Source organism: Diuraphis noxia, unplaced genomic scaffold (genome assembly GCF_037042655.1).
Source record: "Diuraphis noxia isolate RWA-SAM2 unplaced genomic scaffold, SU_Dnox_SAM2 contig0001, whole genome shotgun sequence".
Classification (NCBI taxonomy): Eukaryota; Metazoa; Arthropoda; class Insecta; order Hemiptera; family Aphididae; genus Diuraphis; species Diuraphis noxia.
Genome location: NW_028301711.1, coordinates 56,382,034 through 56,397,008, shown reverse-complemented (window position 1 = coordinate 56,397,008; position 14,975 = coordinate 56,382,034). Strand labels below are relative to the sequence as shown.

General features: G+C 28.3%; 1 protein-coding gene across 1 annotated transcript; it reads left to right on the top strand.

Moving 5' to 3' along the window:
* Positions 1-1,593: 1,593 nt before the first annotated feature.
* On the top strand, positions 1,594-11,242 carry LOC107165549 (uncharacterized). Its single transcript, XM_015513837.2, has 2 exons — positions 1,594-2,007; positions 7,399-11,242. The coding sequence occupies exon 2, from the start codon at positions 7,431-7,433 to the stop codon at positions 10,566-10,568; it is 3,138 nt and encodes a 1,045-aa protein (XP_015369323.2). The 5' UTR covers positions 1,594-2,007; positions 7,399-7,430; the 3' UTR covers positions 10,569-11,242.
* The last annotated feature ends 3,733 nt before the right edge of the window (positions 11,243-14,975 follow it).

Genomic DNA, 14,975 nt, shown 5'->3' with positions numbered 1-14,975 from the left:
ACAGACGAGGACATAAAAAAAAGTAAAAATAATGGGGAAAAAAAAATCAATAAAAACAGAAATATTTTGAAAAACTGCATGATATATAATAATATACAATACACGAAACGTCGGCGAAACCGCCACGCACTAGCGGGGGAGATTCATATTTTCGTTTCCCTCGGTCACTAAAAACAAGGGACAGTAAAAATGCAACGGCGAGAACGGTTGTCCGCTCGCCGATTCCCCCTCGTCCATCCGTTGTCGAGGGCGGCGGTGACTATGGTCTACGCGACTACGATCGCCGCCGTCGCCGCCGCTGCATCTACCCCTCCATCACCCACACCTAACAACCACCGCTGCCACCTCCATCTGAACCACGACGACGACGACGACGACGACGACGACGACGACGATGACGATGACCACCCCTCGCCGCTCGACCAATAATCTTAATAACATAAAACTGGGCGGTATTCCACACACACGCACAAAGCGAACACCAAGTCATGTGTGTATATCATGTATAAAGTAAAAACAAAAAAAAAACAGTCGGCTGCGGGGTGACAAATACCGTCCACGCTGCGCAACTTATCCGTCTCTCCCGCACGCCGCACACTCTCACCCCACCTACCCATATAATACATATTTTTTATATATAATATATACGATATAAACTTGGACGACGACAAATATAATAACAATGTATACGTAACATATTATTATTATTATATCGACTGTATCTGAAATTGAATTTCGTATCGCGGCGCGTTTTCACCCCTCCCTCAGACCAGACACACACGCACCACCAGCACCTGTCCCACACAAGACAATCTTCTATACCCACCTGCACGTCTCGACGAACCAGGTCGCCGATCGTATATACCACGGTATACCAACACGACAAGACAACCAGATCTAAGAACGGACGACGTCGGCCGGACTATGTATCGCGCGGTGCGTTTCGCGCGTGACGTCACGCGCCGCGCGTCAATCGATAATATTCCGTTTCGACGGCAGCGATATTTATTTTTTTCTCCGTATTTTTCCCCATTTTTCTCCCCCAGTTTTTTTTTTTTTCATTTTTTACTTTTCCCTAGTTTTAGTTTTTTTCTCCCTTTGTCCATAACAGCATTACAGTATGAAATTCGCGAGCACACTGTCATACGACGCGACCGTGTTACTATATATATATATATATATATATACATACGACACACGCGTACCATACGTAATTGGCGCAACCGCGCGCCCGTCTCCGTAATATAATAATAGTAATAGTTGCGCACGTGTGTGTGTGTGCGTGTGTGCGGTACGATGGTACGGCGCGTCGCCGATATGGACGGCGGAGACGTCATCGTCGGACGGCCGTCCGCCACCGCCGCCGCCAAAGTCGCCACCGCGTTGTCATCACTGCCGCCGCCCGTCTCAACCCCGTGGCTAACGGAGGCACCGCCACCGCCGCAGCACCGCCATCGTTTCCAACCGCGGCACCCCGACGACGGGCGGCCGCGACGACTGCCCTCGAGCGCGCGTCGTATATTATATTATTATTATTTTATGATTCACCACCGACGCGCGCGACGCGTTACTAGTGTTACTACGTCCAGTCGATACGTGTGTGCCACCGTCGGCGGAACGTTGACGTGGTGGCGAACGATATAATCATCGACGTCGTTGCACTTGCACGTTAGTAATTATTATAAAAACAAATTACCATGTTGACTTTTTTTTGAATTTTTTTTTTTTTTTTTTAACGTTATTACACCATCATTTGCCATATAAAACACGCGAACCACGTGCATGATAAAGACTAACACGTGCAAAATAATTTTGTAAACCACGGTGTATGGGCACCTATTGAGAGTTGTAATGGGATCGTGATTTTCAAGAACATTAAAAAAACACAGTTTACTATAATGAATGAATACATGAACTATTACGAATGCCCCATTTGCTTACACCACCGCCGTAGCCAGGTGTCATTTCGTTTTTTCGATTGTCACGTCACTGCTGCCGTCGTGTCCAGTAAGTATAGCTATTAGTAGTTACTCATAAATACACAAAATATTCGTTACTTAGCTTATTAAAGTAGGCATAAATTCTTTTTTTGAAAACTCCATTTACATCATATTGCATTGCTGTTAATTTTATTTTGTTCAAATATGCACAACTTTTAAATTTGATTAAACTATACGCGTCTTAGAAAATTTAAATGTTCGCGGCCCGTGGGTCTCCACAATTTTTTACTCGATATTCGTTAGATTAATATATAATACATAATGTATCTATAATAAAAGTATGATGTGTGTGTAGCGAAAACGTGCACTTTCAAAAGTTCGTTAAACACACATTCACACTCACGCATCGTCAAAAGACACGTGTAACTGACTTTAGTGCACAATAATATTATTTAATATGATACTAACAATATTACTAACAATATTACTAACAATATAATGTATATAATGTTAAGTACCTGTGTAGTATAAAAGACGTATACTTACCTTTGTTTCTCGTATCAAGTTACAAAATTGAATATTTACATAATAACTATAGTTATTATTAAGTGCATTTTAATTTTTACTTTAATGTAGACTCTTCTTTAATATTTTCCTTACAAAATTGTTTTAGTCCATTACAAATAAATACGTATTCTAATTTTAACTTTATTCTATCAAATCTTCATGGCATTTTTTACAAATATTTGTTTTATTAAATTTAATTGTTTTAACTTATAAAATATAAACAACATTTAAACGTAAATATTTATTTTTTCGCATTAGAAACCTACTGTATAGATATTATATAGTATTTACACATAACTCTACACAGCAGTAATTACTTTAAAAATTGGAATGGTTGAACATTGTTGAATAATAGTGTAATTGACGGGTAGTTAATACATTTTTAATTAAAAGTCTGCATGTATGTTAAAATGAGTAATTCTTCAGTCTCTGTTTGACAATGGGTTTCTACCCAAATTAATTGCTTCTGATAATTGTTTATTCAAACTATCATTTTGTGAAAACTATTCCATAAATTCTATGAATTAAAACCAACGTGGTTGCCTAACTGTTATCTTTTTTTTTACGTGTACTTAATACTTTTTAATAATATTGAAGAAGAATGAAGATACTCACATAGTTACATGAATAGGTCTTATTATTATAATTTCTGTAATTAATAGTTAATTTGTTAATCTTGATTACCTAACTTAGTATTTGTAAATCAAAAAGCGAAGATTTTTCTAATAACATCGGTTGAACTCGCAATCAGTAAACTGAATGTAGTCAAGTTAACAAAAATAAAATGTGTGTTAATTAATTTATGCATTTTATTTTGGGTTATGAGTATGAAATTATATAACAATTTTGTTTTTGGTATGTTTGACAAAATCATCACCATAGATTCAACACTGATTTCATAACTGATTCGTAATTATCGGTTCACGATTAAGATTTTCTTTGTAGTTTGTAAATTATAATGATAATTTATAATAATAATATTATATTATATTTATATATTATTATATTCATAATATTATATTAATATAAAAATATGATATTATATTATCCCTAAAGGCTGTAGATTATAAATTATAATAATACCATTATCCTAAGGATTTAATAAATATAAAATTTTTATTTTACTTAAATATAAATAGGAATACTATATAAGGTTTTAACTTTTAACTCATAAATTACCTATTATAAAATTATAATAGGGACACTGGTTGTAACTATATCTAATTAGTAAGTATAAAATATTTAATAAACGTGAATTAAGAAATTGATATAGGTGATTAATATGTTAGAGACTATTTAAGTATGTTTATAGGAATTTTATGTAATTTGTATAATGTACTAAGTATGTAAAAAATATTTCAATAAAATTTCTACACTAAATTAAAATTGAAATTAAGTATTTTATATTTTTTTTCTTATAAAGGAAATATACTGTGATTATACTACAGACTGTACAGGTCTGTGGGTGTGAATTTTCAATATTTCTCTTTATGTATAAAATGCTAGTGACACGACTACGTATCATACTACAAAAATACAAATACAATAAGATATATTTACTTAATATTCTGTCATAGGAAAACTAAATATTTTTGAATTAATAGCTGTTAAAAAATTATGTATTTTATTAACCAAGTTAAGTTAGGTATTTATATTTCTTTACAAAGATTCTCTATGAAGCCTTTTATTAAAATTATAGAATTATATTTTATTATACATATTATACGTTCAAAAGTGTAAAATTATTATAATAAGCTGATATTTACATCAGATGACACATGACAACGTTTATTGAGGGGCTTGAAAAGTTTTCAAGAGGCTAAGCCCCCTATATCGTGTACCTACGTAATATATTGCATTTAAAATAATCTAATTTTGTATAAACTGATAAATTGATAATTTTCTTTTCTATTTTTTTCTTTTTTCATTCAACGAGCTCTATAAATTTAGATTCTAATCAAAAATTAATATTTATTTCTTAATTATTTTTGTATGATGTCTTTTAAGTTTAAAATACTTTAAACACCAATTATTACTATAGTTTTCATGCATGTGATTGTGTAATATTAATAAAGTGATATGTGATTAATTTATTTTAATTTTTAATATTTTGAATTGAATATTTAATTCTACATCAGTATATATGTTTAAGTAATGTATTTTACAAAGTTCAATGACTACAAGGAACAAATAAAGTTAATTACGCGTAAATCGTTTCTCATTCCGTTGTTTATAGACTTATAGTAGGTAATACTGGTAGTAGGTATAATAAGATATGACTACACATGGACGCGTATGTTTACATTTAAAAGCTCTTTCAACTTCAATTGTACCTATATTTACTAAATTATTTTTTTTATTTAAAACTATAAATATGAAAAAAATATAAATTTTAATAATTTTACAGTCTGCAGTAGTGAACAGTGTTGAGTCCAGATAATAAAAAAATTATCTAGATAAAATACTTATGATTTAATAAAAAATATCTAGATACAGATAAAGATAAATTTATTACATTATTATCTAGATAATGAAATAGATAAATTACTTTTTTTGCATATCAATAATTAAGAATATACGTATATTATAACTTATAAGTGAATTTGATAATCCTATGAAATACTTTTTCATACCTTAAATTAAATCTTAATGACATTTAGGCTGTACAATTTATAAAAATATTTTAACATTAAAAGTAATTAATATACCTAATAAACTTTATTAAATGATAAATATTGATAATTGTTAACAAAAACATAGGTAAATGTAATGATTATGTAATAAAATAATATAAATATCAATTATTAGTTCGGCAGCATAATAACAGTTCAAGAGTTTTATCATTGAGGCGGTTTCGTCTGGCCGTAAATATTAAATACTGTAATGTAATGTAATGCTGTAATGTTGTCAAATAACCGAAAATGAACACACTAATACACTAGTACAACACTACTACTATTATACCATTGGTTATAATTTACAAATACTTTTTATAATCAATTATATTACTTCTAATATATAACCACAGAATAACCAGAATGGACACTCGCTGAGCACTCAAAAATCGGGAACATACTATTCAATTTGGTGGAATATCAGTGTATCCATGTATATTGCAATTTACGACTTTATTACTAATTATTAGGCTAAAGGTAATTGTTCCTGTTCGGGGAATAACAGCCACGCTAGAAACAAAGAATAATGAGAATTATCTTTCTACTGGCAGCACTGATATTCCACCAGGTGTTGCAAATCTGTACCCCATAAGAACCCATGTTAAACTGAAAAAGTGTCTCTTCTGGTTATTCTGTGATATAACTATATAAGTAAACTCGTATTTATCATCGATAAGAATGCGTTGTCAATAAAACCTATATTTAGAGATTTCGTTGGAAAATTTTCATTTATATATAATATGTTTTTTTCTTCAAATTACATTCATGAGTATTATTATAGAATGCTCTTCAGGATTATAGTTTTATTAATTTAATTAATTTAATATTTAAGAACAATTTAAAATATTGTTAATGGATGTATAAATTTTTGCGTATCTGATCAAATATTTATCGATAGATAAATTTATCTAGATAGTCTCAACACTGGTAGTGAATTCCAAATATATTTTTATATGTTTAAAGGTATTCTATAATGAGTATAATGCGATATGAAAAATGAGACATAGGATTTTAGACGTTTTCTTTTACAAACTCTGCAATTGATTTAATGAAGCGATAAGAATTCTAAAAATAGATTTTAATTTATCGTCAAGACTAGTTGAGTATGTACATTTTATAGTACGAAAACTCCCTAAAACAGGAGTTTTCAAAATCCAACCTCTACAAGGATTAAAAGTGGTAAAAATTTAAAAAAAATCACAATAATTCCAGAACCACTGAAGCTATGGGTATGAAATTTAGTCAGTAAGTTCATTTTATAATGCGAAAAAACCCTAAAACGGATTTTTCAACACCTACAGGGGTTAAGAAGCATTATATAATATAAAGAAAAAAATTTGTTCGTTTGATCGGTTTAATTTCTGATAGGTATCCCTTAATTTTTTATTGAAAATTTGAGATTTTTATAGAAATAATACATAATATAATAATAATAATACATATATTTTTGTTTATTATATGATTGCTATTGGTTATACAATTTAGTATGGATGAATAAGAAATTAGTAACTTATTATTAGATAGGTACCAATTTTAAAAATTGTTATCACCTTTACAAAATACATTTTTTAAATATTATGATTGAATATACTTTTAGTCATTATTTTAAATAACTGGGTTAAAAATCATTAAGGAGATTAAGATAGAGTAAATCCACAAGAATTTGTCTCGGGAAGTTTTGATCATGACTCCGGGTATAAACAAAGTGTTAAACAAACATTTTGTATCATATAGAGTCGATATTTCTAACGGGGCCACTAAGTGCATGGGGATCAGTTAGTAATTAAAATATAATACATAGTATATTAATAAATCTACTTAGTTATCCTATTCATAATAATATGGTGAAAATAGTATATACATTTCATACCATACGGCAAGGCATAAGTTGTGGTTTTTTTTTATCCAAAATAAAATTATGTTTGAAGTGCTTATATTTTATAATACCAACAATAACAAAATATAATTAATATATATCATGTTTTCCTAAGACTCAAACAGAAGTGGTAGGTAGTCAAAGCTATAAAAATCGTGAAATTTTTAACTGTTAATACTTTTTAGGTCATCTAAATAAATTTATCTACTTAAACATGAATAGTGTAAATAGCTGCAAAATAAATTCTTAAAACATTATTGTGTTGCCATATTTTATAAATTAATTTACACAATATTCAATAGCTATAGTAATAATATTTTTTTTTTTTTTTTTGTTATAGTTCACCTACGATATTAACAAAGAAATACTGATATGCAGACAATCGTTAAAGCAGATAACAAAATGGATTTTCCTTTGAATTGGACTGATATATTACTAAAATCAATATCCGGTAAGACAAACTATACAATAGATGTAAAAATAGGAACTAAACGTATTGCTACAAACCATGAACTAAGAGACATAACAAAAAAACGACGTAAACAATCAAATCCTACAAGGATATCTTCTAATGAAGAAAATACAAAAAATGGAAGTGACAAAAAAATATTATTTTCTAACAGAAACAAAACCGAATTGAATAAGAATGAAGAAGTGGCAGATTTGAAATTAACTTGTCCCCAAAATCCTTCGGCTTCTTTGCCTCTGAATCTGACTATATCTGAAAACCAAAAACTTTCACCGAATGTGGAACAAAAAATTCACCTTTCTAATGACATACAACTCCAAAACGACTCATCTATTGAAATTTCTAATGACCTAAGTTCTTCTTATCAGACTTTTATGAAAGGTATGCCAAATATTGATAAGAAATACAACTATTCGAATGAATCTACAACTTGTATGATGTCGTTTTCTAAAAACCAACCATGCACCTCAGGCACGAATGTTGGGTCGACCTCTATTCAAATATTCAATCCAGAAGCATTTTGTGATCAATGTAACAAAGAATTTTGTAACAAATATTTTTTAAAAACTCACAAGGCTAATAAACATGGTGTTTTCAGTGACAACCATTTAAATGGTTCCAGTTTAGATCAGTCAGATAGAATTAAAATATCAACATTCCCCATGACTTGCGATTTTTCTTCAAACATTAATGATAATTTTACTGGCGCTTCAACATCATCATTGTTTAAAAGTCCAGTATTGTTTTCTCATTCATCGGCAAATACAAACACATATGTATCAAAAAATATGATTAACAACCAAACACGAGCGTTTTGTAGTATATGTCAGAAAGAGTTTTGTAATAAATATTTTGTTAGGAGACATAAAGCTAAAATTCACGGAATAACTGACGATGGTGACTATAAGATAAATGATGATGTCCCATTAAACTTCAAAACAAATTTACAGATAAAAAATGAATTTTTAGATTTTGTTGTCTCCGATTCATGTGAAAAAGCTGTTAAAACAATATCGCCTTCTCTTCACGCCAACGAATCTATAACTGAAATTTCAAAAACACATGAAAAATTATTCTTAAAAGACACTCAAGAATTAGTAGATAACGAAGAAGAACTTGTAATGAAATATACTACAGATGAAACCACATACAATAACATTAAAGATGAGAATACAGATGATGAGCGAAATTTAAACTACATCAATAAATTAAATAATGAATCATGCGATGTAAACGTTCTTCAAAGTATTGAACTTAAAAGTAATTCAAATCATATTATAAATACGCATAATGAAAAGGCAGTTATTCAAAATGATTTTTTCCAACCAAACACTAAAGCCAATCAGCCTCATACTGAATTTAAGACTAACTTAAATACCCCTCTTAACTTGATGACAAATGATATTGTAAATGGTAATTCGATGAACAACGATATCGGAAAAAAAATCAACATCTTAAATGATGACCTTCCAGCTACCATAACAATTGTTGAAAATGAAAATAAAATTGATAAAAATATTGAAACAGATGAATCTAAAATTGAATTGGTGAGCAAAAGCAAGCTAATTACATTAAACAATTTGTTTTTTAAATTGAATGGAAATTCGTTGGAGAATATGTCAACATGTTATGTATGCAACATGCAAATAAATGGATCATTAAAAGCGCATATTTTCAATGAACATGAAAACATCGTTCATGAACTAATGAATGAAACTTTGGAGTCTAATGAAAATACACCAATTGAACATTCATGTCATGAATGTCATCAAATATTTAATTCTTATGTGTTGTTGAAAGAACATGTCGAGCAAGGCGAGTGTAATACCAAAGGCATGGGTAGAGCGTCGGCTAGTAGCAAAAATTCCGCAGAAAACGAGGAATACATTAACCACCATACTAAAGATTTGAATGAAAGAAAGCAGACTTCCATGTTAAGCAGTTTTTGCAAAATATGTAACAAAGAATTGTGTAATAAGTATTTTATGAAAACTCATATGCAACGGATGCATGGTATTTCGATTCAAAATGGTAATCATATTGGGGGAGTAGTGTGTGATATATGTAACAAAGAACTTTGCAGTAAATATTTTCTACGAGTACACAAACAGAACTCTCATGGTATACTTGAAAATGGGTCTTGCCAAAAATACTGGGCAGATTCGATGACTGAGAACGGACAATTGTCCGACGAACCTGATAACGGTCATAGGTATTACAAGCACTATACCGAAGTGTGCAATATATGTCTTAGACGATTCAGAAGTTCAAAGTGGTTGAGTGCTCATTTATTAAATGATCATGGCTCTGAGGGAAAAACCCAATGGAAGCACATTCAGAATCATATAGAAGAAGAAAAACAAAATTTGCAATCTAACAGCGAGTTGAATGCTAGCTTAAGAGCAACTGGAAGTCCTAAACAAAATCCAGCTGAGGAACAAAATATAATATGTGATGATACCAAAGAGTATCGTTGTTCATACTGTTCGTTTACCACGTCCATTTTGTCGTTTCTTTTCGTACATGAAAAGTTTCATCTCACCGAAAATAAAATCACAAAGGACATGCCATTAACATGTCCCACCTGCAGCGTGGCGTTTCGAAATAAGACACAACTGGAAAATCATTTTACACATTGCCATTTCAACTCCGATGCAAAGAAGTTACCCGTTTCGTACGCTTTGTTACATTCATCCGACAACACGCAAGTCACACATAACATAAATGAAGATTCGTCAGCAGATAAGTCATTGGACAATAATGGAAATGACGTATTCACCGACAAACTTGGAACATCTATCAAGCCGCATCGAACAGAAAACGTATCGCCGTCTATAGGAAAAAAACACCATATTGCTGAATCAAATCACGAGCCGTTTATAATGCAGTCGTTTTTTCTTGAAAACTGTTCAGTATCTCCATCGGTCAAGAAGGAACTGAATGGTCGCAGTGATTCGTTTCATTCGTCTCTAGTCTACTTACCAGTCAAGGAAAAGTTAACATCAACTGTAAATGTTTTCTTCAAGCTAACTCCTACATAATTATCTGCATTTTGAAGGTTATGTGTATGTGAATTTAATATATTCTATAGCTCGTGACATACGATTGAGCAAACTAAATTAAACATATTAAATAATATTATAGTTTCTATGGTATAATATGATATTATAATATACATTCACAGAATTAAAATAAGACTGAACTACATATTTTATGGGTGCTGGAATGAAATTTGGTGATATTGATAATACTAAAGTTCCTAATTTAGCCTTGAATAAAATATTATGTCATAATATAACATTGGTAGTTTTGTTTACATTCCAATTCGTAAATTCCAACTACTTCGGGAATCCATATGCACCAAATTCAAAGTTGTAAGCTTAATTAAAACATATTATGTAATAATATGATAATCAAAGTTTAAAAAATGATATCTAAATTTAGATATTTTTAAATCTTCGACGAGTAAAATAATATTCACTATTATATTACAAACACAGGGCGATTCACTAAAAATACAAATTTTTGTATTTATTACAAACTATGTCAGATAATTTTGTAAATTAATGAAATTAAAATATTTTAGTTTTGGAAACTTTCACATAGGTACACAATTAAAAACCTCACCATAGAATGAAAATTATACCTGTTTGAATTATATAATATTGTATTGAACAATAGGTATCAACAACACTATTTTTTATAGATTATTATAGATTACATCAATTAACTTTATTTTTTAGATTATTTTAAATTAATTATTTTCATGATTATTAATTTAATTTTGATTGATCTTGTTTTTAAAATATTAACATCTAAAATTCTAAAAGAAATTTTCTTTTTCTATAGAAAAATAGAAGCCAGCGATTTCTAGACTATTATAACTTAAATTTAAAACTTCATAATTATTAAAATCTTAAGCACTATTAATTTAAACAAATGCATTATAACTTCTATTAAAGTTTAAAACAAAAAACAACTTGAATTCGTAAACTTTATTTTTAACCTTTCAGTATTATGTAGTGTTGTCATTTTCTTAGTTTATAATAAGTTATAAAGTATAGGGACTTTTTAATAAAATATTAAATGTTATTGTAGTTAAAGTTTCCAAAAAAAATATTTAATATTTTCAACTTTACAGAAATATCCCTTGTCACATATGATAAGAATCACTCTTTAGCTTAAATGGTTTATAGCGTATATATATTATATATTATATAGGTTTCATAAATATAACCTAATTGTTTTAACTTATTTATTATAGTTCAGTTCAGTTACCTATATTTTAAAAGTACCCATTCAAACGTAATAATGGTAATGGGTTTTTAAATCAGATAATCAAAAATTGTTTTAAGCACTGCCTCGACAGTAAGGTCATTGGCTTGATAATCAAAATTATACATTAAACTAGTTCAATTTTATAATCAAAAAATAATAATTTCGTTATTATGTTTTACAGTTAATATTTATTAAAGTTTTAGTTGTACAACCTCGATGCGCAATTGTTTATTTTTTTTTATTTGTAGACAATATTATTATTATCGCTAAAATAATATATATCATGTAGATATATCAAAGAAAGTAAATAAAATCAGAAACAAAATTATAATTTCAACATGATTAATGAAATTAGATCAATCGTTATTGAATGCACTCATCATTTTAATTAGGTAGTCTAGGGCTCGGCTTTATATGCACTATAAAATAACTACTTATGTTTGTATTCCGTTAACAAGCTTTTAAAAATTAATAATATAAAAATCAAATATAATTGTTATTATATATTTATTTATTTTTTAAATAATTTGTATAAATTATTACTTATAAGACGAAATGTTATATTATTTCAAATCAAAAGCAATAGAATATTATTAGTTATTATTTGTAAAATCGTTTATATCATATTTTTATTTCATCTTAATATAAAAATAATTAAATAAAAAATACGTAGAGAGGTAATACAATTTTATTTTTATTTTTTGTATAAAAATGAATAAATACTAACCTAAAGCAATAAAGTTTCATTATACAACATTTTTTTTTCTTAATACTCGGTTTATACATTTTGGTACTTAGAAAAACTTCTTTCTACGTCCACGATGTTATACAATGGTCGATGACAATATAGATAATGCGCCACTATAGACACCTATCGAAGACGTAGTGGATCGATTTAATAACATTTTTATAGGTATACAGGGTGATTCTATTAAGTGGGTACAGTAATTATCTCGAAAAGTATTTACTTTTTTCAAAATATTTTTTTACATGGTTTCAAGTTGTTAAAAAATCAACGTTTTTATTAAAAATTTGTATATCCTTATCATTTTTTAAGTTTTTTACTTTTTTGAATGACAATATAGAGTTTTAATTTCATATTCCAACGCAGAATATTTTTCTAAGTATTTTGATTCATAAAAATCGAATTTAGGACGAGTAGTTTTTGAGTTATAAGTATTTAAAGTTTTGATTGTAGCGTGGAGTGGTACGGGGTCACCCCGCAAAATGTTTGTCCACTACACCGCTTGTCAAAACTTTAAATACATATAACTCATAAACTACTCGTCCTAAATTCGATTTTTATGAATCAAAATACTTAGAAAAATATTCTGTATTGAAATATGAAATTAAAACTCTATGTTGTCATTCAAAAAAGTAAAAAACTTAAAAAATGATAAGGATAAAAAATATTTAAAAATATAAATTTTTAATAAAAACGTTGGTTTTTTAACAACTTGAAACCATGTAAAAAAATATTTTGAAATAAGTAAATACTTTTTGAGATAATTAGTGTACTCACTTAAAAGAATCACCTGTATAGTGTATGTCTGTATATCCCTATTCTTATGTTAGTTTATTTCGATAAGACTAAGAAAATATTATAGGTTTTAAAAAATCCTTGAATATGATTTTATACGACGATTTTATAATTTTTGTAATTTTTTTTTGATAAGTAAGTTGTAAATATACTTTGAAATGTAGTTTATAAACTCAATATACATTATATTCAAAATACTAAAAATATATTCCTACTTAAAAACCACAAATATTATGTAATAATATGCTTTATACAATATCAAAAAAATATGAATATGCATAGAACGTAAAATATAAATAAAATATTTATAAATATTCTAATAGTTATTCAAATACACACTGCAATTTTTTCAGATTAAAATTAAAATTTCCATCAAATCTAGTTACTCTTTAGACTTAAGTACTAGAAAAACAATAATATGCAAAATAATAAATGTAATACTACATATAAACTCGAGCCCTAGTAATTATTGCCTACGTACCAATTACTTTCTTATAGTTTATCATACTTTTCTCAGTATTTAGGTATTAGGTAGGTACCTACTGATACGGCAATTGACACAATACATCAAATTACTTTTAAATGCAATATAAGAATTTTGATTGAATATTTTGTGTATAATATAATACATTTTAGAAATAGTTTACACTGGTTTATTGGCATGTATTTATACAATTGTTTTTATTTTTTTTATTTTACAGTTTCGCCTATTACTTCTGTGATTACATTTACATATTATAGTAAAAACAACCGTAGGTATTGGTTATGTGTTTTTCTTAGAAATTTCATGAATCCGACAAGATAATTTCAAAGTTAAAGCTATACTCTGCAGCAAACTAAAATAAATTAAATTGTAGTACAGAGAATATTATTATTTTATGTTTAGTTTTAGATGACTACCTAATAACTATCAAAACAATACTTTTTTTATTACCTATTAGCAAATACATTATGTTATACTATTGAGGGATATTTTATAATTATTATACTTCAAGCAATAGTTTTATTTTTTTATAAGCAACGTTCTGAATTATTCTTTCATATCAAAGAACGATGCGCTTATACCTTACATAAAGTTCGAATTTATAATAAACATTTTAAGTCAGTAAATTATCATTATTATTGGGTTTATAAATTATTCAAGAAACAATTTTACTTTCATTATTTATAATTTGCTTTGATGTCACAATATTTTAGTTATTATTATCGATATAGTTAAAAATATAATATTAGCGTAATATTTTCTTGTTCTCAGACTTATATAATAGTGAAAATATCATTCGTTTATTTGAGTGTTGGAAAGAATGAAATTTTGTCTTTGATTTTAATCGTCAAGCTAATTATCATTATGATTACACTTTAAAATAATTTAAAACATACATTTATATTTTTTATATGTAAAAAAATAAATATATTCTTCTTGGTCGTTTAAATGCATTTCTGACTTTTTCAAAGTATTCAACCATAAACAGTGAATGTGACTTTAACCGTTCCAGAACATTCAGTTTGTCAGAGATTTTCTATATAGTTGACATAACCTAACCAAAGAATATATATAATTTGTACTTAACTAATTGTTTGATTGAATTATTTTGGGACTAATGTAGAAGTCAAATAAAATTGTTGTACT

Bases quoted from the DNA above. Each gene is read 5' to 3' on its own strand.
- LOC107165549 (XM_015513837.2), top strand. From the start codon at position 7,431: ATGCAGACAATCGTTAAAGCAGATAACAAAATGGATTTTCCTTTGAAT.